This window comes from Eschrichtius robustus, chromosome 14, assembly GCF_028021215.1.
Source record: "Eschrichtius robustus isolate mEscRob2 chromosome 14, mEscRob2.pri, whole genome shotgun sequence".
Classification (NCBI taxonomy): Eukaryota; Metazoa; Chordata; class Mammalia; order Artiodactyla; family Eschrichtiidae; genus Eschrichtius; species Eschrichtius robustus.
Window position 1 is genome coordinate 82,642,071 of NC_090837.1, and position 22,566 is coordinate 82,664,636.

Sequence of the window (22,566 nt, forward strand, 5' to 3'; positions counted from 1 at the left end):
GAGTGATTTTACCTGTCTAGTACTGTGACATTAAAAGATGTGAGCATCTAGAAAAGTATGTCTAGCAAAGCAGGGGATCATCCACTTTCTTACCCAGGCTTTGATATCACAAGAAGAGGCTATTTGAAAGAATAATTGGCACGGTATTGGCCAGAACTCAATAAAGTTGATCTAGAAATAGTGTCACTGTACGTTCATGCGACAGCATGATGTGGGATGGGGTGGATTTTTTTGCTCTGTAGCTAGAAGAGAGAGGAGGGCAACCGTAAAAGGTCACCAAGACTAAGAACTGTTTTCCAAATGAATAAAACCTTTCTCTAGCGCCAGGGAGGCATATACAATATTTCAGACTGTGTCCTTGTTTTCTTATCAAGTTTTCTCTAACAGCTGGAAGTTGTTGGAGGGGGCTGTCTTAAGGAGACCCCCTGCTCTTCTTTTGACAGCTGATCAAAAGAAAATAGGTCACGCTTCTCCAACTTATGTCCACCCTGTCCTTAATTACTGTCTCTTTAAACAAAGGCAACATCTGCGCAACCTCAGCTAGCTTGAATCTTCGCAGGCAATCAGAACGCAACCTGCTTCGGAAGAATCTGTTTCTTGTAAGGTTTTCAATGCCGAGTGGCTCTCTGCCTTCAACTACCCCCTCCACCCCAACCCGGGCCGCAGAAATCTCCACCTTCTCTCTACAGCCCCGCTCCACTCCCAGTCGCCGACCAGGGGTTACTAAACAACGGCAATCCTGGGTAGATGAAGGTACACTTTTCAAAGCTGCGGCTTGCGAGCGTTCTAGAACTCACCAGGGCTCTGGTCTTTTCAGAAACAAGGTTTGGATATACAGATATGGGCTCCATGTCATCTATCCACAGCCGTAACCCAGGGTGTTCCTCTCCCGGGATTCGAGAGACGTGTGTGTGTCTGTGTGTGTGTGTGTGTGTGTGTGTTAGGGGAAAGGTCCGCGAGTAACGTCCCGGACGTTTACATACTCCCTACCCCCAGGAGAAGTTTGCTAACTAAGGCATCGGCAACAACCCTGCTGTACACTACCCCCCTCCAGCCCCCGCCCCCTCCCACCACTCCTTTCCAACTCGCTCGCGCAGCAAGCATTTGGTCACCTTGAAACCGTAGCTCCTGGTGTTCTAGTTTTGTTCTGCAATCTAGCAGGGGCCCTTCTGAAGGCTCATAACTGAGAGATTTATGGGCTCGCCGGGTAATTAAATGATGTTATTGTGTTAACTTTGCAGGCATTACTGCGGCCCGCGCCGCGGGTGGGCTTGCGTCCGCCGGCCGCAGCTCGCAGGCAGCGAGGGCGCTGGAGTTCCTTCGCCCCGCAGATTCCGCACTCCCCAGTCTCGGGAATTTACCCTACATTAGAATACATTACCGCCCGCATTTTAAAAGGCTAAACTACTGGCTCCCAGCTAGGGACGCTTAGGAAGTGGCTTGTTAGGAGACGTGGGATTGTTTTTACACCAGCACGTAGCTGGAGTCTTTCCCTCCTGGCTTGCCTCGATAAAAGCTTTGGGGTGAAGCAAGGGGAACTGAAGCAAAGCCCTTTAGCCCAGGTCGCAGCAGCTCCGGAGAGACACAGTGCGGCATCTTTAACGTAATTTCTCTCCCTCACTCGCTCTCTCGCCTCTCTCTCCCCACTACCCTCTCTTCCCCTCCCTCTCTCCCTCTCCTTGACGTTTGATTCCAGTGGCAAAGGAGGAAAAAAAAAAAAAAAGGCACAGAGCCGTCAGCCAAACATGAAACGCGCGGCCCCGCCCCCTCCTCAGCCATTGGCAGCTGTGCGCAGAAGGCCCGCCCCCCGGGGCAGTCGCGACCACGCAGTGGCTGCTCGCGGCGCCCATCGGGCACTGCCCCGCCCCGGGTCCGGGAAGGTAGGTTGGCTGCCCCGGCGAGCGGCAGAGCCCTTCTGGACAGCTCCCGCTCACCCAAACAGAAGACGTCGGCGCCGGAGCGGGCTCGGACATGGCGAGGCAGCGCGCCGCCCCGAGCGGCGGGACTCGGTGATCCCTCCCTCCTTCCCCGCCCCCTCCCGTCTCCCGCACACACGCCCCGTCCGCCCCCACCCCACCCCCACCCCGGACGCGCCCGCCCGCCCGCAGCCCGGGGCGCACACCCGCACGCACGCTCCCCCTCCACACGCTCACGCACTCCCGCGCCCTCCCTTGCTCCCGCGGCAGAGCTCCGCCACGCGCGCCTTGCCAGCCCGCCGGCCGCCCCCGCCGCCCCCGCCGCCCCCGGGCCCCGATGGACTGAATGAAGGCTGCCTACACCGCCTATCGATGCCTCACCAAAGACCTAGAAGGCTGCGCCATGAACCCGGAGCTGACAATGGAAAGTCTGGGCACTTTGCACGGGCCGGCCGGCGGCGGCAGCGGCGGGGGCGGCGGCGGGGGCGGCGGGGGCGGCGGCGGGGGCCCGGGCCATGAGCAGGAGCTGCTGGCCAGCACCAGCCCTCACCACGCGGGCCGCGGCGCCGCTGGCTCGCTGCGGGGCCCGCCGCCGCCGCCGCCGCCAACGGCGCACCAGGAGCTGGGCACGGCGGCAGCGGCTGCAGCGGCGGCGTCGCGCTCGGCCATGGTCACTAGCATGGCCTCGATCCTGGACGGCGGCGACTACCGGCCCGAGCTCTCCATCCCGCTCCATCATGCCATGAGCATGTCCTGCGACTCGTCCCCGCCCGGCATGGGCATGAGCAACACCTACACCACGCTGACGCCGCTCCAGCCGCTGCCGCCCATCTCCACCGTGTCGGACAAGTTCCACCACCCGCACCCGCACCCCCACCACCACCACCACCACCACCACCACCACCAGCGCCTGTCGGGCAACGTCAGCGGCAGCTTCACTCTCATGCGCGACGAGCGCGGGCTCCCGACCATGAACAACCTCTACAGCCCCTACAAGGAGATGCCCGGCATGAGCCAGAGCCTGTCCCCGCTGGCGGCCACACCGCTGGGCAACGGGCTGGGCGGCCTCCACAACGCGCAGCAGAGCCTGCCCAGCTATGGGCCCCCGGGCCACGACAAAATGCTCAGCCCCAACTTCGACGCGCACCACACTGCCATGCTGACCCGCGGTGAGCAACACCTATCCCGCGGTCTGGGCACCCCGCCCGCGGCCATGATGTCGCACCTCAACGGCCTACACCACCCGGGCCACGCTCAGTCCCATGGGCCGGTGCTGGCGCCTAGCCGTGAGAGGCCACCCTCGTCCTCTTCGGGATCGCAGGTGGCCACATCAGGCCAGCTGGAGGAGATCAACACCAAAGAGGTGGCCCAGCGCATCACCGCCGAGCTGAAGCGCTACAGCATCCCACAGGCAATCTTCGCGCAGAGGGTGTTGTGCCGGTCTCAGGGGACTCTCTCCGACCTGCTCCGGAACCCCAAACCGTGGAGTAAACTCAAATCTGGCAGGGAGACCTTCCGCAGGATGTGGAAGTGGCTGCAGGAGCCCGAGTTCCAGCGCATGTCTGCCTTACGCCTGGCAGGTAAGCCCAGAGGGTCTCCTGGAGCCAGGGTGCTGGGAGAGGGCAACGGGGTGCCTGTGGCCCCGGGTGAGGGCGCTTAGCCACATCTCTGGGTTCTCGGCTCCTCTCCTCTCCGCACTTCCTATTTCTTCTCTATTTCTTCTTCTGTTTCCTCTTTCTCCTCTCTTCTTTCTGTTCTCCCTTTCTCTTCTCTTCCTTCCTCCCTCCTTGTCTCCCGGGCTTCCTGACCGACCCCCACCCGCATTTTATTCGCACTTTGCTCAACGTGCCAACTCTGCCCTCTTCTTCCGACCTTACCCAGCTGTGGGAGTCGCGATGGGGGTGCGCCGTGTCCGCTAGGAGCCCTCTCTTTCCAGGACTCACAGGGAAGGGGGATTGCCTTTATTGGAAACCCTGTGCACTTGAACTCTTGCTTAGACAATATATTTCCGAGCTTGCTTAGGCAATACATTTCAGTTTTCCAAGCTGCCTGGTCTCCCTATATGGAGGCAGTTGGTGGGCGGGGGAGGGAGGGGGGGAACGGGAGGCAAACTTGTTTGGTCACTGACAAGAGTCACAGCCTTGCCCACGCGGAGAACGGGTGACCAGGATACAACAGCGTTTCCCGAGCCCGTTTCCGGCCTTGACATTGGCACGGGGACTTTATGATCGAAAGAGCGGGCTGGGGCCAGCTCCCTTGTCTCTGCCCACAGTGAGGGGAGGGTGCAAGGACGAAGGTTGGGACTGCCACATCTACCTCTCTGGGAGGACGGGAGAGGAGCAACTAAGAGTAGAGAGCGTCCTGCCTCACTCGCCGGCCGTCCTTGCCCGGCTCCCAGCGTCTGCCAGGATTTGCCGAGGTTTGGGGCCTCCGGGAGAGGCTGGGAGCTCGCGGGAAGAGGTGCAGAAAAATTAAGATGCAGGTTAGTTAACGCATCTTGGCCGCGGGCTACAGGCTCCACCTTTGCATTAAGCGGACGCTGATTGTGCGCGTAGCTCGGCGACGGGGAGGGCTGGCGGCCGGCGGGAGAGGACGGGTCGACGCATTGGTTACATTGTTCTGTAGCCGGCTTAGCTCTTTGTGCCTCCTCTAGCGGCAGAGCCGCGAGGTACAGCCCTCTATTGTTCTAGGAGCGCAGAAACCTCCTGTGTGGGCGGCGGGAACCAGAGAGAAAGGCGCAGCCGTGGCTGCGACTGGCACACAGTTGCGCGCACAGTTGCGCGCTTTAGTGCGCACAGACCCAGCGCGGTGCGCGTGGCAATTGCGCTGCCCCCAGGACCCTGCCACGGGCCAAGAGGGGCAAAGTGTCCAGGCGCCCCACTGGGGAGGATGCACGGTACCCGACTGCAGGCCGAGATGGGCAGCTTCTTTTGGACTGAGGCTGTCCCTCCCGATCGTCGGATTATCTGGGGGACAATTCGTGGTGGCAGTGATTTACATAGGTGCGGGTAGTGGGTAGCGCGCGGTTCCGAGCCGCACACAACGCGCTTCCGGAGCTGTGAGCTCAGGCTTCCTCTCCGGCTCCCCGGAGCTTTCCTCGCACCGCTGAGCCTGGTTTATAGGGTGCAGTCTACCTACGCCGGACAGGGCTGGGGGATGTGACAGGCAGCGTGTTCGCCCAGGCTTGGGGAGGGGGCGTTTCCACTCTGACAGCCTCCGCCTTTGCCCGCTGTTGGAGGATTCGGATCTCCAGTCAGTAATCTCCCCGCCGTGTTGATCTGAAAAGGTAAAGAAACTAGCCCCCCCCCCAAGGGCTTCCCCACATCGGTGGACTCCAAATAGTTCTGCATGGATTTAGAAACCTACTTTATCTTTCTCCTCATTTAGCTTACTCTTCATCCTCTCCTACAATTTTCTTATTGCTCTTGGTTTCTCGCAAAGAGTAAGCAGTGAATAGAGAATATCAGTGAAGAACTGGAAGCTTACTGACAATTCCAAACAGTGTGGTACCCCTTTGTCTTAGGCCCCTGAAAATACCTTTAGTCCCTCACGGGTGAGTTTTAGCAAGGGCTGGCTTCTTGGGCACAGGCAGCCAGAAGAAACTTGGCAGCTGGTCTTGGAGAGGGGGGACCAGGGTAAGGTAAAGGCAGGATGACAGCTATTCTACTCTGGCTGATCTCAGAGCGCTGCCGCCCCCTCACGCCTGTCCCGAAAAAGACAGAGATTTTAAAAACACGTGCCTTCTGCCAATGTATGTCTGAAAGTGATTTGGAAAGTAATGCTTTGCTGGTTAGCCGGTCTCAAGCATTTTCGCAACAGCATTGCTGGGATGAGGGAGAGTGTGGCATCCCTGGGGGACCCCAGTCCCACCACCCACCACGGGAGAGTCCCGGGGCCACTCCTCAGGGGCTGGCCTCGGGCAGCATCGGGGATTTTCAGAGTAGGAGCAAGAAAGCCCCTTCAGTGGGAGTCTGAAAGCCTCCTTCAGCGACTGGGAATTTCCTGCGAGGGACCCCGCTTTGCTCAAGCATTCAAATGTGTGTGTGTTTTATTACCCAGAGTTGAAAAGGGACAAGAGCTTTAGCCTTTTTATCTGGCCATTTGATCAGCAACTACAAGGGTGTTGAGTGGTTATTATTACATAGGAGGTTTTTCAGTTTGGGGTCAGTAGATCAGTCTCTTCAGACACTGATGCAGAAGCTGGGACTGGTATTATGTGCTTGGAGTGCTAGGGGACGGGAGCAAATGGAGAAGAAAAGCTGAGGCCTTCTCCTCCAGGAGTATGGATCGGAATCTCGCCAGGACGCTGCCGAGGGCCCACACCATTGAGCTCTGGGGGTTAAACAATCCCAGTGACTCTACAGGGCAGCTCTGCCTGACTCCCAGGCCCGAACCTCGCCGAGACCGACCAGCCCCCCATCTCATCGAGACCAGTTCTCTCAATCTCTCTCTCTCTCTCTCTCTCTCTCTCTCCCTCCTTTTAATTTCCCTTTCTCTTTCTCATTTTGGGTCTTGCCAGAGGTAAGCAGGTAGGGGTTTGAGGGACCACAGAGTTAAGATGTCTGATTTCGGCCAGTGTCGGCAACCTCACCCTTAGGTGAAGTACACCCCCGTCACAACAGAAGCGCCGGCCGCCTCGGTGTATCCACAGCCCGGGATAGCATTTCAAAAGGGAAGGGAGAAGATGGGGGAACTCAGATTGCCTCAACAGTAGATTTCAGAGAAATGGGCTCCAAGTGCACGACTTCGTTCATAACGGGTGGCGAGGGCCGAAACTGCAACCATGCGGCCTTGGGTCTCTTCCGCGGTCCCCGGGGCTGGCTCCCGCAGAGCAGTTTTTATTAACCCGGCAAGAGGCGGCGAGGACAAACTCCAGCGTGTTCAGGCACAAACCCTCACTGGCTTTGAGCCCAGGAGGCCTCTGAACTAAGCACACATGAACCAGGAGGGACGGAGAGAACCCAGGCAAGAAAGTGGATGGGCGCCTCGCGGAGGACGATCGAGGCCCCGGTGGCGGGAGTGGTTTCCTCCAACAACTGGAAGACAGAGCAGAGACCCTCCGACGACACACCCTGCTGAGGTTTGCGCCTTCTGTGAGCCGGGCTCCCGGGGCGGCCCGCCCCGAGCCTGCCTCGCGTCCCCGCGGCGAGCAGACGCCCGGCCCTCTCCAGGCAGCAGCTCCCAGCGGCACTCTGGAGCCAACTCTGTTGAGGCAGAGGAGGGCCCTTAACCAACCCAACGGGATGTCGCCTGGGCCACCTGACGCCCGCGGCAGCGGAGCGTGGCCAGGGCAGAACGCTGCGGCGCCTGCCAGGGGCACCACGTGCGTGCGCGGCTCCTTTTGGCGCCAGGGGACGTCCTCAGGCCACCCTAAGCCTAGGGACGGGGGCGGGGACCTCATCCGCAGAGACCCGCATCCCGACTCCCACCCCTCCCTTTGGTCAGCCTCTCGGCCGGGCTCAGCCGGTCTCTCCCGAAGGTTTAGTTCGGGGTCCGAGCCGGAGAGGCCGAATGTAGCCCACGTCGGTACGGAACACAAGATGTTTTCTCCTGCTGGCTGGTCGGATTAATAATTGAAAAGCTCGCTACCATCCTTGCTTGGTCAAGTCCCCGGTGCCTCGAGAACACCTTCCCAACTCGCATTAAGGTGGGCGGGAGCTGGGCCGAGCCGGCGGGACGCGAGGGAGGGTAGTGAACCCGCGGGCGAGAAGTAGCCCGGGTCGCCAGGCACCCTCGATGCGAGAGGCTGCGCATTTATTTTTATTCCAGGCTTTCCACCATGTGGTTATGTCACTTTCTCAAACAAATGTGTATATGGAGGGAGATCGATGCTGATAATGTTTAGAAGATTAAAAGAGCATTAATGCTGGCAACAATAACGTAAACGTGTGGACCCAGATTTCATTGATCTGGAACTTGATCCGGCGCGTTTCCAGTAAGCCCGACGGCGCCCTCTTCCCAGCAGAGCGCTCGCCAGCGGCCTGGCTCCCCGGCGCTCCCGCCGCGCTGCTTCCCCAGCTCCCGGCGGGTTCTCGGGTCTGGCCGCTGCTTCACCCCGCGCGGCCCCAGCCCGCCGCTTCCTACTCAAGGTTTCCTGCTGTCGCCAGGCTGCCTGCGCTCTCCCCCAGTCCCCGCGCGCGCGCAACGCCGCTTTCTGCGCTCCCTGCCGCGGGCTCTGCGGGTGGTTGGTATACCGAAGGCGTCGCACGGGACGGCGCCCGAGTCCTCCCAGTCCTCTCGTGTAAGCAGGGTGCCTTCGCCTCTGCCCCGCGCGGCCCGCATCTGGTCCAGCAGGGCCGGGGGCAACTTCTTTCCTCCATGGAAAGCATCCGGGAAATTTGGTCTCCTCTCCATATGCGGGAACGTCCAAGCCGAACTTTAGAAACGACGTCTCTAAAGAGAAAAACAAATATCATTAGCATATATGTAGGAACCTAGAAAAAATGGTACAGATGAACTTAACTTGCAAAGCAGAGATAAGAGACACAGACGTATAGAAACGACGTCTCTAAAGCTGCCTGCTAACCTCGCAGCTTCCTGATCCGCGGATCCTCTCCATCCTTGTTTTCATTAAGAAGGAACATTCTCATTAAAGGTTCCCATTCGCAGACTTTCTACACTGGTGCATTATTTGGACAGTTAAACGAGGCCCCAGTGACAATGGCCTGGGCTTCATCCCTCAGAATGGTCTGCTCTGGGCTAATTGGGTCAACCAGAGAAGAATCTTGTTTCTTGCCCCGGCTGGTAAGAAACACCAGACTGGGGAACCGCACCGCCCCAGCTCCCCTTCCCACCAGCTGGAGAGATCTTCCCCTCTGAGGCGCGGGACTCAGGCCTGGCCCTGGTAGAGAGGTTTTTTCTGAGACACCTGCCTTGACGGGAAAAGAAAGAACTTCAAAGCTGTCCCTTCCCTCTGGCAGGAAGACCTCCACATCCTGCCAACCGCTCCCTTTGCCAAATGGCTTATTCTTCCAGAAGGAACACTAAGGTGAATGAAGGAAAGAAAGAGCTGGGACGGTAGTGGGGGTGAGATAAGAACTAAATTGTTCGGGTTTTTTGAAATTATAAATTCTCCAGTTTTAGAAATACTAAGCTTTTCCTTCAAGAGAAGGTTTCAACCTGGACGAAAAGGAGTGTTTTCCTTCCTTCTCCAAGAACGAAATGAGAAAAAGGAGGAAGGAAAGGAGAGAGGAAAAAAAAACAAATCTTGCGTTATTCTGCTTTGCCATGTGGCAAAGGGGAAGCAGTCATTTCTTTCTGTCCTCCCCAGAGATAGGGGGCATCTTCCTTCCAGTGGGTTTCCTTAGAGAAGGGAGCTTTGATACAGCTCCTTGATTCCTAGTCAGAATGAGCCCTACCCCTCTTCTGAAAACCTACAGTGAACTAGGTCAGGTGATCAGATACAGAAACCAAAAAGGGTGCGCTGTTTCCTTTTGGTGCGGAAGACAGCGGGCCCCTCCCCTCAAGCTCCTGGTGAAGGGCTCTTAGGTTCTGGGAGGGGCGAGTGGGCTTTTGGAGGGTGGAATCTTAGACTCTCCCCCAACCCCATCTTAGAACCCCAAAACAGGGCTGGATTCCTGGTGAATGGTGAGGGTGGGGCAGAGGGGAAACTGATCCCCCCAGATTCTCTGTGTCTCTGAGAGCAGCCCCACTTCTCTCTAGAGACACATGTCTGCCCAGAGGTAACAGGGAACCCTGGGCAGGGTTTACCTTCTTGAGCTCCAGGCCTGAACCCTGAGGGGGAAAGAGGCTGCCTCTCCAGCTTTCTTCAGTCCAAAATTTCACTTCAGGGTCGCCTCTTGGTTTTCTGGGCTTTAGAACCTGTTTCTAAAGGAAGATCGGAGGAAGGGGGTTGAAGAGTTCTCAGGAAGAAAGCACTGGACACCACCACACTATTGCTGGTGACTGGTGTTGGTAGAAACTGTCTTGAGGGAAAGTGGTATCGTGTCGGGGTATCCCTGGAGGAATGGAAACCTCAGAGGAGAAGCAGAGGGATTTAGTTTCTGGGCTCTTGCCAAAGGAAGGAAAATGAGGAGGGAATAAATAGAAATAATTGTCTGGATAAAGGGCCCTGGGGAAAAGGGTGAATATTGAGGAACCCTGGGCCTTAAACTTCATCTACAGCTTCTGCGTTATCCTCGTCCCCAGCCCTCTCAGAGACCCTTGTTTTTCCTGACCTGGGGAAAATTGCTTCCTCTGAGGGGATACTTTTCTTGGTGGGGGGAGACCATTATGAGGGAACCCAACAGGGATATTTATACTGTCAGGTACAGAGCCTGCTCAGGGTGGGCTGGGGGCCCATCAGCACCCCCTTTCATCACCCAGTCTGTCCCCCTAATGCATTTCAGTGCCTTTGGGAAAAGCTTGATTTTTGATTTCCAAGTCTCACTCCAGGTGAAGACTCTGAGAAATGTACACAGGTTCTTGTAGGGGCAGGGAGGAGGAGCTGGGGAGGTTGACTGGGTAACTCAGCCCCTCTGATGCGTGGCAGGGTACAGATGGGCAAGGCGTGGAGGCGGGCTGTGGGTTGTGCAGACAGAGCTAGTCTCACTGGGGGAGAAGTGGACATTGTGGACATTGTTGTGAAAAACCGTCCTACACAAGTTGTCCCAGAGGGAAGGGAGGCTCTGCGTTCCACCTTGGCGCCTCTCTCGCCATTTGAAGATCCATTACTCTTCTGTAGAAAGCAGACTTTGTTTGGGTTGGAAGCACACCTCCAATGTAATTTAATCAGCATTGGACTTTGGCTCATGTAATCAAATATACATATACTTTCTCCTGCAGGAAGAAAAATAATTTCTCTGTAACTGGTATTGACTTGAAGTCATGTAATCTCTGGAAAGCATCACGTTTTTAAAGGGCAAGGTAAAATTAAGGGGGAAAGAACCCACAGTTTCAGTGGTTTGCCTTGTAATAGCTAAGAGAGCCAGTTACCGCCTAAGAAAGGACAGAAGGAGAATTCTAGAGCTGAAATGCATGGGCTGCTCCAATTGTAGGTATCCCACTCCAGCTTCCTCTGTGTAGTCAACCTCCCAGATCTATACTGGTAGGAAACAAGGTCGACTGGCTCACCAGATCCTAGGAATTTGGGCTTTATGTTTATGTTGGGTTGAGGCATCTTCGGAACAGTCCGGAGCTCCATTGCTCCATTTTTTTCTGTCCCCTTTGGAGAGACCACAGGCGGCAGCAGCAGGATCCCAGTGGGCAGCAAGCCCACTCCACCCCCAGGGCCTTGAGCCTTAAGCTCTGCCCTAGAGCATCCCCCTAGAGCAAGCTTGGACTCCCCACCCCCAGGGCGAGGCTCTGGGCTTTACCCAGGTTGGGTCTGTTAGGGAATCTGTTGTAAACACAGATCCATTGATTTGCATTTGTCAGAGAGTAAAGTTAAACCAGTGAAAAGAGAAGCCCTTACCCTTTTATGCAGGGCCAGGGAAACCTTTCATATTGATCCTATTGATCCAACCTTTCCCTTTAAGGAAACCACATAGTTAAAGACCCTCATTCAATAGATTTACCCTTTGTGCTTGTGATATTCCTTTAAGTGTTCTCATCTAGGATAGCTGGGCATTAAGCCCACACTCCAAACCAAACAAAAATGAAAAGGGGGTAGGAGGGGAGGAGTCAAGAGGCAGAATTGTGGGAAGTGGAACTGAATCAAACTGAAATGTGTAATGACTTGATCGGGGAATGTTTTTCTCATTCTTCTAAGATGACATGCAGGGATAAGGACAAAATAGATGGCATTTAGCGATCTCCTCTTTTCTCTTCTCTTCTCTCTCTTTCCCTCCCCCCAAAACAAAATCTGTTTAGATGCTAGAGTAACAACATCACAGGAACATCATTTTCTACTGTAAAATTATTTCAGTCAAGCCACTAGCTTGGTTCGTTTACACTAGTTCACTTAATGGCAGTGATACTTCCACAAAAATTATTTTGGTTCATTTGTAGCAAATTGGGAATAAAATTGTCCCCAGAAATGCAATATTTTGGACTCTGTATATGAGCATGAACACTGAAGTCACTTTCGAAGAGAAGGGCTTGGAGTCGTGTGTTCTGATGGAAGCAAGTAGAAATCAGACCAGGAGTAGGGTACAACTTTTTCTTATTGAGCAGTGTAGATGGAACAGGAATTGCTAAATATTGCTCAGTACCCTTTGTGTTTGCGGAAATGAAAATGAAAGTCCCTTTTGTTTCCAGAACTGTTGGTATGATCCGTTTTTATTTCTTCCTTGACCCTTTTTGTTCTGTAAATAACATCCATTTGTGATTTTTTTTCCAACATGTTCCATGTGCTATTCCTAATTGGCTATCTCTTGGGTTGTGTTCAGACATTCATGTTTGTTTTATGTGATTGAAAAATATTAATGATTCCTTAGGTGAGCTAATGTATTTATCTGCTGAGTGGGTTCAAAGGGCAGAGTTCAGCTATGGTTCAGGTTAATTGAACAGGAAGCAGTGAGCTTTCCAGTCTGTGTTGAACAAGGGGACCAGTTCCTTAAAATATCACACTCAGCAAACACACAATTTCAGTGTCTTCATCCTGGAGTCTGATGTAAGAGGCTCAGATCAACTTGGATTGCTTGTTTAAAAACCCAAAGCAAAGCACAGCAACTGCAACAAAGCCCCCGAGTCCCCCTCAGGGAAGAAGAGTTTTCTCATTGGCTAATTGCTTTATTGGTAGCACTGACCTGCAGAGCAGCTGCAGGGGCCTGGATGAAGGCTTAGGCCTCAGAATAATGTGCTCCATTAGAACAGGGCAAGGCATTTTTTGTTTACTCAATTGGAGCTCCCTGCAAAGTGCCATTAACGCCGGCCCAACCGCATGTGTGTTGCAAAAGGCAAAGGTCACGCCAGTCAGGCTGTAGGCACAGCCAGCTCTGCCCTGGTGGGAGGGAGGGCATCCTGTTGGCATTGCCCTCTTCAAGCTTGGCCCAGCCCCATGAGCCCCTCCAGGGCTTTGACCAAAGCAAGCACTTGCACAACTTGTTTACATTTCCCAATTGCTGAATCATGTTATTGATGATTACACAGTTTTGATCTGAGCACCATCAATCATACATGAGAAAAAAAATCCTCCCACTGACCCTCTCTTTCTTATTTATGTTCCCTTCATCATTGTGTATTACAGTAAATAGAATTGTGCGAACGGTGCTTTTTAGCAAAGTGCTTGGATCAAGAGGAAGACAGACCTCCAAACCTGGCTAGCGGGTTGTTTAGCAGAAAGGAAGTTTGAGGTGGAACCAGGAGCACAGTCAAGGCTTCTACCAAAAGCACCTTGAGCTAGAGTGCCCCCTGCCGGAAGTCTTCTAACTGCAACAAGCCTTGCACCTCTAAGGCCCAGGCTCTTTTCTTCACTTTGTTCCTAGTGTCTGTGTCTCCATTCCCCACCCTACTGACCACTACCCGTATTTTCCTAGAAATTTCTTAGGGGACTTTCTCCTGGTCCTTTGGAACTCTAACCTCTGCCTCTCCGAATTTGTCACCAAGGAGAAATCAGAGGTTTTGCTGTGATGGGTAAAGGTGTTTCGCCCACCCTGCACACTGAGGTAATAGTCTCCTGCTTGAGAGATGAGGGGCAGAGAAGGCAAAAAAATATCTGTGGGAGAGAAGAGGAATGGTTATGTGTGTAAGAGAAACGGCTCAGTTGATGGTGCCAGTGAGGGCTGTACCAACTGTAAGGTGCTCTGCAAAGGCGAAGTATTGTACGAAGGAGAGGGGGTGAGAGAATTAGTATGGGCAGGGAGGACATCAGGAAAGAGATATGCCAGATCGGTGAGCCAGAGGTGGGCTCTGTGAAACCCCCTGGGAAGAGAAAAAGTGAACCAGCCATTTTGCAGTTGCAAAGAAGTAAGCCAGTGAGCTACACTTGGAGCCAAACTGTGGCGCTGGCTGTAGCTCTGTGGGCGGCAGCTGTTTCCAGACTTGCCTCACGTGGATCTGGGCCCGGAGCCCCTGACAGCCGGTCGCCTGTGCGTGGGTTGCTGCCTCCACGCCTTGATGCAGGCTTCAGCACCACGAACAGCGCCACGGAGAGCCCTGGCAGCGAGCGCGCCCAGTCCGGGGTCTGAGTAAGTTTGCATCTCACCCCAGAGAAGGGAGATGGGTCCTCTACCGGGTTAAATCCGGGCAGGACCCCGATCAGTAGCTCCAGCTCTCTAGATCTCGGAGCCCCAGACAGAACAGGGCCTCAGATTTTCCTCCCTCGGCCCGTGGCTTCGTTTCTCTGTGGGAGGTCAGCGATAATAAAGGGAGAGGAGGCGATGGCGGTGAGAGGACAAAAGATGCTAAAGGACCCTTTCCTTTCCAAGAGGAAGAACATTACCTCTGTCGGGGGCGGAGGGATTGAACTGTTTTTCTCCATGTTCCTGGCTTCTGCAGGCGCTGACTGCTACTCTCAGCACGGTATTTCAGATTGAGGGTTTCCTTTCAAGGTTTACGGTCTGGCTGCCCTACACACAAATATACAAAAACGGATTTCCCCTCCCCCCCCACCCCTGCCTCCGCGTGAGTTTTGCAAACATGGTTTTCATTATATGAAGCAAGATTCTCACATAATATCAGCAGTAATATTGCCAGGCTACCTCCAATAAATCTAGAAAGTGGGTTTGATTTCTTGAGAGTTTTCCTTGATGGGGCTCTCTTTAAGAGGAACCTCTCCACCGCTTCTGTGGGCCAAGGGTTGTGTGACTTCCTCGAGGCCACACAACGGAGTCACATGGCCCTGGCCACGGTGAGAGCTGACATTAGGCACTGACCCCTGACTCTGGCTGTTTTCAATCAGTAGCTCTGCTTTATTTGTGTTTTGATTACAGAGAAAGGAGGCAGGTGGGTCCTTTTGGTCTGTGATTAAGCACAACTCCCATCTCTTTAGGTTTCTAGTAAAATGGCCCTTGACTTCCCAAAGCTAATTAAAATGTAAAACTTTTGCTTGATATCAAGAAACTTTAGTTCAAGCCTAATTTATTGTTAAAGTGGTTCTCGGGGAGGTGGAGCATAGTGTATCCCCTTTAAACAGAAAGTCAAGGGCATGATAAATGAGATTTTCTTCCCTGTGACAATTCATCTTTAAATTCCAAGTGACTCTTGGATGAAAGGAAGAAAATCCAACCCCAAACAAAACAAATCTGGTAGAGCATTCACTCTCAGTGTTGAAAAAAATCATTTTCTGTGTCTAAATACCTAAACTCTTGCTCTATAAATGAGCAGGAACATATTTGAATTAGATCTAAGAACTGGTTTTAAATCTATTTGATAAACACTGATTAAAGCAGTTTCTTCAAGTCATATGATCTTTGAATTTGCAGGCATGCATTTCCTAGTAGTTGTTGGGTTACACTATCAAAACCTTTTCCGGTAAAACATGGATTTGACAGTAAGCAAAGCCTTTTTATTTTAAGTCTATTTTATATGCATCACTGCATCTTATTAAAATAAGGCCGTGCACTCTGCCAGGCCTTATACTAAATGCATTTCCTTTCTAGTGAACTCAATGTGGTTTTTAAAAGATATTTTGACAAGACTGCAATGTAAACAGTACCTCCCCAATAGTCTTCTTTGACTCCAAATACTAAAAAAAAAAAAAAAAAAAAGTGTGGATTAAAAGAACTTTTTGTGTTTCTGAAACAGAGCGACAGATTTCCAAATCTAAAGGTTTTTTTTTTTTTTTAAGTCTTGGATTCAGATGCCTCCTAACATATACCAGAGTTTATATCAGTTCATGTTCAAGGCATGAGAGTGAATTCTTTAGTCACTCTCGATGTTTAACCCTTCTCATCCTTTTTTTTTTTTTTATTATTGTTCTGAAAAGAAAGAGACACTCTTCCTGTTGAAAACCAATTCTTTGACGGCATTCTGGGCCCCTGCCTCTCCTACCTTCTCAGGACCCAATCCCTTCCTGTGTTTATAACCTCTTCTTAGCATTTTCCCATCCGAATTTTTGTGCTCCAGACTCTCCTATATTTTTTTAATGCTCCCCCCAACACCTGTTCCAACTTTAGCTCTTCCCTCCCTTCACTTCTAGAAAGAGTTGCTATAACTCAGTATCTGTTTTTCACCTCCCCTTTCAGTCCCAGCCCTTTGCTGTCTCGTTCTGGCCACTCCTGTTTGCTAAATCTGCTCTTACCAATGTCACTGTTGAGGTCTTTATATCTAAATCCAATGGATGCTTCTCAGTTCTTACCTTAACTTGGCCTCTCCATGGCATGTGACACACTCCTGACCACGCTTACTGAAATACTGTACTGTCTTATTTTCCTTTTTGGAATTCTGGCTATTGCTTCTCGGTCTCCCTTCTGGGCTCTCTCCATCTAGCTCAGCATTCGGGCCTAGGCTATTCTATTTATTCGTTCATCATACTCACCCCGGAAGATTGCATCTGTTTGGTTGTCATCTTGCTATGCTGAGGACTTCTAGGTCTCTCTCCAGCCCTGATATCTCTCCTGAGTTCCAGGTCCCTATTTCCTTCTGCATCTGGACATCTTTGCCTGGGTGTCCTCAAACTCAGTCCATCTCAAAGTGAACTCATTTTTCTTAACCCCCAGCCCCCATCACCACCACCACCAAATATGAGTCTCTTCTTTTATTCTCTCTCTCTTTCAGTAATATCATCTTGTACACAGAATCTCAAGCCAAAAACCAGGAAGTCAACTCAAACTCTTTCCTTTTCCCCCAAGTCAGCCATCCTAGCCATGTGGATTATACCTCCTAAATATCTGCCTCCATCCCCTCCACTGCTGCCCTCGCTGGAGGCATTACCAATTCCAACAGCCTCCTGACTGGTCTCCCTATCTCCAGTCTTGCCTTTTCCCATCCATTTTCCAGCCTTAAGCCACAGCGATTTTTCTGGAATCCAAATCTGACCACAGTACACTGTTGTTTAAAACTCTTTGTTAGCTCCCTTTGACCATTGGTGAAGGTACAGATCCCTGAGCAGGATAGACTAACCCCTGCTCACCTCCAGCCTCATCTCCCATCACTCCACCCATTTACTCTGCACGCAAGACATGCTGCACTCCTAGCTCCTCAAACACACCAGGCCATTCCTTTAGCCTAGAACACTTTTCCCCTCACTCAACTAACCTCACCTCAAAATCTTGGCTTAAAGTTCCTTGTCTTTAAGCGAAATCTTGGCTTAAAAGTCTAGGAAGTTTTCTCTGGTCTCCTAAATTGGGATCTCCCTGGACTACCTATCCCATTTCACATAGAACACAGATAGGACTACCTATCCCATTTCACATAGAACACAGATAGGTATCACCTGCTTACTTGTCAGTGTCCTCTCCCCGCCCCAGATTGTAGGTTCTATGAGACCAAAGATTGGATAGAGCATGTGATAGGCAGCCAGTAAATATCTATGAATAAATTAATGAAGACCTTCATATGACATTGTTTCTGCCCATTTTACTCCCCCAAGTTAGTGGATGGCATTCGAAAAAGAATCATCAGTGTTGGTGCATCATTTGGAGATAGTATTTCATATTTGATGATATCGAGTTCTCATTGATGTCATTTTCCTTCTAAGCTAAGATACTACAGGTACGCATGAGTTTTAAAGGGAATCTTGAAGTGGGGTTAAACCTCCTATCCAGAGTTTCAGACTGGTATCTCCAGTAAGGTGAGGGATGTGAAACGATCACTAAACACTAGACTAGGGTGTTACCAGTTGACTCCAGTCTGCCAAGGTAACCTGCTCGAACAGGTGGTTCTTGCTATCCTGCTCATACACTGCCCTCTTCACCACATCGACGTCCCTGCACGCTCTCTTCCTGCTGCCCGAAGTGCCTTATCTCGTCTGTCCCTCTCCAGATCCTCCCCGGCCACCACCTCAGGTCCTCCATCTCTGAACATTCCCAGCAAACTCTAGCCCATTCTTTTTCCTCCCTTTGCTCAACTCTGGTTGCAGTCATCTGTTCCAAACTGCATAGCAGCTTCTTAGCTGGGGTCTTACACCCCTCTCCAGATCTCTCTTGTATCCCTTCCCTGTGGCTCGGGAGGGGAGATGCCATAGCCCTGTGCCTCCCACAGCTGCTGTCCATGGCTGAGCACAGAATAGGCATTTTTTTTCAACTGAGTCATTTGGTGCATTCCTGCCTATTTTTATGGACTCCCCTAATTTCAGTCACTCGGTTGGGGAGGTGGGGGAGTTAGGTTTTGTATGTCTCCTTATAGCTGGCATTCTTTTCTAGCCTCTAGTCTTTTTTTTTTTTTTTTTACATCTTTAGCCTCTGCTCTTCAAATAGGAGTATTCTTTTTTGTAAATATTTTGATCGTTGACAGAAATACTTGCTTACACAGTCAAAAATAGATTCCTGAGTTAACCTGAAATGACACCTAAGCTTAATATGGGGAAAACAGTGCTCATGATGGCTTGGTAAATACCAAAGGTGGTTCTGCTTCCACACACAGCTGAAAATATTACCCATTTTAGAATATTTGAGGCTGCAAACACATCAGCAAATCAGAGGGACTATTTTCCTCTTTTAAGTCATTTTAATTATCAGTAAACCAAATTTGTATTTAAATGGCAGTAACTTGATACGCTACAAATTCCTAGATTTTTATTGACTTAAATTTACCTGTAAGGAAAAAAGCCAGAGGTCAACATTTTTGTAAGTTTACCCTTTTTCTTTCTTATTTCCTTTTATTTTGGCAAATGAGTACGTAAAGTTATTTGAGATCTTTGAAACCCAGTAGTTCAAAGGTTTTCAGGGATATACACAGTTCTGCCTACATAGTACTGAACTAAGTAATTACACATGGACAAAAATTAACTAGCTTTTTTCACCTTTGATTTTATTGGAATTTTAAGATTTGAGTGGATAAATCTCACTTATCTTTATAATATCCATACAGGATTGAGTGAAAAGAGGTTTTACCATTATCTCAACTTTAGTGAGAAACTGAAACTAAGATAATTTGCTGTACCTCTTAGGTGGAAATTATACATTGCCTGGAGATTTTTTTTTTTACAGTTACGTTTTGACATTCCTATTATATGAGTAACAAACTATGAAGACCAGGCATATATGAACAGAATGTTTAAATTAAAACATTACAGACCCTTTTTTTTTTAAATGCCTTTAATTGAGTGCTTTGCTGTGCTGCATGATAATTAGGTATGCTTGGTAAGCAGTTGGCTTCAGTGACTGTCATCTGTGTGCCTTGCGTAGCCAAACCAAGTTTCCACTGACACAGAGGCAGAGACAGGCAGGGGTGGGCAGAGCAGGAGGCAGCTCTGAGGCCTCTCTGAAGAGCCTTGAGCCCTTATTCAGAGGCTGCCCTCTTCTCTGGCTAGGGTACCATGGCCTGGACATGCCTGGCACCAAAGAAAGACCACACACTCCTTTTTTCCCTTCTTCCTGGTGCCTCATCTTCCTTCTCTGCCATCCTCCAAAGGAATTAGTTGGGACCTGGAGGAGAACTGCTGAGTTCACCCTCCCTGACCAGTTCTCCACCTAGAGCCTCGTACTTGGGCTTCCATAGACAGATTTTGGAAAGTCAATTAAAAGGGCAGAGTTGGGGGTAGGTAGGGATTGGATTGGAGGGGAGAGGGAGGAAAATCTACAGTAGAGATAGGTGGGCTTTTCTACTGGAAGCCACACCATCTCAGGAGCCCAAGTATTCTGCCTCCTTAGAGCTCCAGAAGCCCCTAGGGTATGAGCATCCCTATCTGAGATGGGGAAGGAGCCCCAAGCTAAGAAGAGAGGGAGTCTATGACAGGTCCTGGGAATAGTGTCTGTAGGACCCAGATCCTTCTATCCTAGGCTGTTGGGAAGGGATTGGAGGCACCAAGCATTCCTTTCTCCCTGCCTCTTTCAGAGCTGATCTTATAGAAGTAGCAGCAGGGTAGCACAGCAGAACAAACGATCTTTGGCTTTGGAGTCAGACAGGCTTGGGTATTAATTATAAGTCTACCATTTACTAGCTCTGATTTAACCTCTCTGAGTCTCAATTTCCTCCTCTGTAAAATGGGAATAGTATGTACATCTTGGAGAACGATGTAAGTATGAGAGATGATCTGTATAAAGTCATTGTTAGGTAACAGGTTGATCAGCTCTCTTCAGGACTTTCCCACAGAATTCCTTGCCTAGAGTGATGACCTGAGGGATAAGACGGCCTTGGATGTTGGGGAGGAGGAGAGAAAGGAAATAAGGTACAGATTTTATTGAACATCTATTATGTGCTATGTATCAGTTACCTATTGCCATAATAATACTAAGTAGCAAACCACCCCAAAACTCATGGCGTTTAACAATAAACATTTTCCCTACCCCCCTTCCCCCTTGGTAACCATAAGTTTGTTTTCTACATCTGTGACTCTATTTCTGTTTTGTAAATAAGTTCATTTGTACCATTTTTTAAGATTCCTTATATAAGCGATATCATATGATATTTGGGGGGAGAGGAATAAATTGGGAGATTGGGATTGACATATACACACCACTATATATAAAACAGATAACTAACAAGAACCTACTGTATAGCACAGGGAACTCTACTCAATACTGTGTAATGACCTATATGGGAAAAGAATCTAAAAAAGAGTGGCTATTTGTATATGTATAACTGATTCACTTTGCTATACAGCAGAAACTACCACAACATTGTAAATCAACTATACTCCAATAAAAATTAATTTTAAAAAAAATAAACATTTTTTTCTCACATATCTGCAGGATTCAGCTGATCTAGGCTGATCCCAGCTGGGTTTCCCTTTGTGGTTTGGCTGGCTTGATCATGTGTCTGTGGGTGACTTTGTTCCATGTTTCCTATCCTGGGACCACTGGGGTAGCCTGGGTATGTCCTCACGACGATGGCAAAGGGAAAAGCACAAGCAATAACATACTCCGTAACATTCCATTGGTGAAAGCAAGTCACATGGCTGAGCCTAGAGACAGAGTGGGGGGCACTTCCAGATTCCATGGCAAGGAGCCTCCTACAGGAAAGGGTGAATTGGAGTTTGAGGGGTTTTGTTTTTTTGTTTGGTTTTTTTGCCATCTACCTCTTACCACATATTTTAGCTCACTTCCATTCTTGCAGGAAGCCATTCCTATGGTTGGGATAGGATAAGGACAGCAGATTTGGCAAGAAGTAGGAAATAAGTGTGGAAGTATTTCAAAACCCTTTATTACTTTATACTTTATACAAGCAACAAACTATGCCCAGCTTGTTAGAAGCCATGTTTCTTTGTACTAGGCTGATCTGTGGCCATGCCTGACCTGCCCTCTAGATGGTAGCAGGCAGGGAGCCCGGCTTTGCTCTCCTTCATCTTCCCTCTAATGCTGGCCATAGTTGGCACTCAGTAAGTGCAGGTGATCCCCAGGGTCACACAGCTTTGGTGTCCTAACAGGAGGTCCCTTCTAGCCCCACCAGATGACCACATGTACTTCTACATGTATTTTAAAATAAGACTTGATTTTAAACTTTTCTGTATTTTTTCACTGAAATAACCACCAACCATCTGAGGAACAAAAGTCTAAATCTGTTGCCTATAGAAGTTAAGCCATCCAATCCAGATCTCCATTATTCTGTGCAGACAAAATCCAAACGATGCCAGCACTTTTTTCATTTTGCCAGTGAATACAGAAGCAATTTGGAGGTGACATCAGAAAGATCAAGAGATTTACTCATTTGTGACTCTGACAATGACTAAGCCTTGTTGAGGGTTGTTTTTGGTTTTTTTGTTTTTTTAACCTTAGGTTCTATTTCTGGCATGCTTTTATTTTTTTAAATCATAAGCAGTGTTAAAAATGCTTGACGGGTTTTGTCTTGGTTCTTCATGTGGGTGTTAAGAGATGCCTTCCATTAGTGAGTATGCCTCAGATAATGTGTTTATTTGCATCTTCCTTCTTCTCTGCCTGTCCCCTAATGGTCTGGTACACAGAGGGCTACTTGAGCTGATTTATATGGATCTCAGTTGCTCTCATTTGCGCATACTTAATTCAGAGAGGTGATCATATTGATTTCCCAGGCCCACTTTTCAAGACATTGTACTAACACAGATATCTTAGCAGCTCTAACTACATTGTCTGAAAAGGAAAACATTTTAAACCTTTGGAAGCAATTTTGATGGACATTTCATTGTGTTCTATATTACTTACCTAATTAAATTTCCTTCACATCGAGGTCTGTTTAAAATTCAATTGAGAAATATTTTCGAGTTCCATTGGGCAGATAACTTTGTTTAGCTGGATTTGTTCTGCATGCATATGAAATGGCATCCTATGAATCAATACCCAGTGCTTATACTTCCCATGGATGTGAAGAAATGACACCCTTGTAGGCAAATGTAGTCTCCTGTTATTCATAACAAGCTGTCCCTGGTTACTGAACTTGTTCACCCTGTAATTCCAAAAAGTCCTTGTGTTTTTGTGCCTGTGGTTTGGCAGGCTGATTTGTTCGAATTCTGAGCATTGTGAACGAAATCTGTAACTTCTTTCATGGATTAGCTGGGGTCCCGGAATTCCTGTTTACAAGTTCAGAGTCCAGCTCAGGGCCACTTGCCCCCTTTAGGGCACACAGAAGTCTTATTTGCATAGCGGAGGCGGGTAGAATTCCAGATTGAGTTTGAAAGCAAATAAGGTAAGCCGTCTGAGGAGTCATCCCCAGTGGAAGAGGTGTGATTCCTGATGTTTTGTATCTTTGGAAGCAA

At 50.0% G+C, this 22,566-nt stretch overlaps 1 protein-coding gene across 1 annotated transcript in view; it reads left to right on the forward strand.

Annotated features, from left to right (window-relative positions):
* Positions 1-2,262: 2,262 nt before the first annotated feature.
* The window catches only part of ONECUT2 (one cut homeobox 2), a 39,419-nt gene continuing 19,115 nt past the window's right edge, over positions 2,263-22,566 (forward strand). Inside the window, exon 1 of the mRNA XM_068563311.1 lies at positions 2,263-3,496. Within this exon, the coding sequence (XP_068419412.1) occupies positions 2,263-3,496 (1,234 nt within the window). The remainder of the gene's footprint in view (positions 3,497-22,566) is intronic.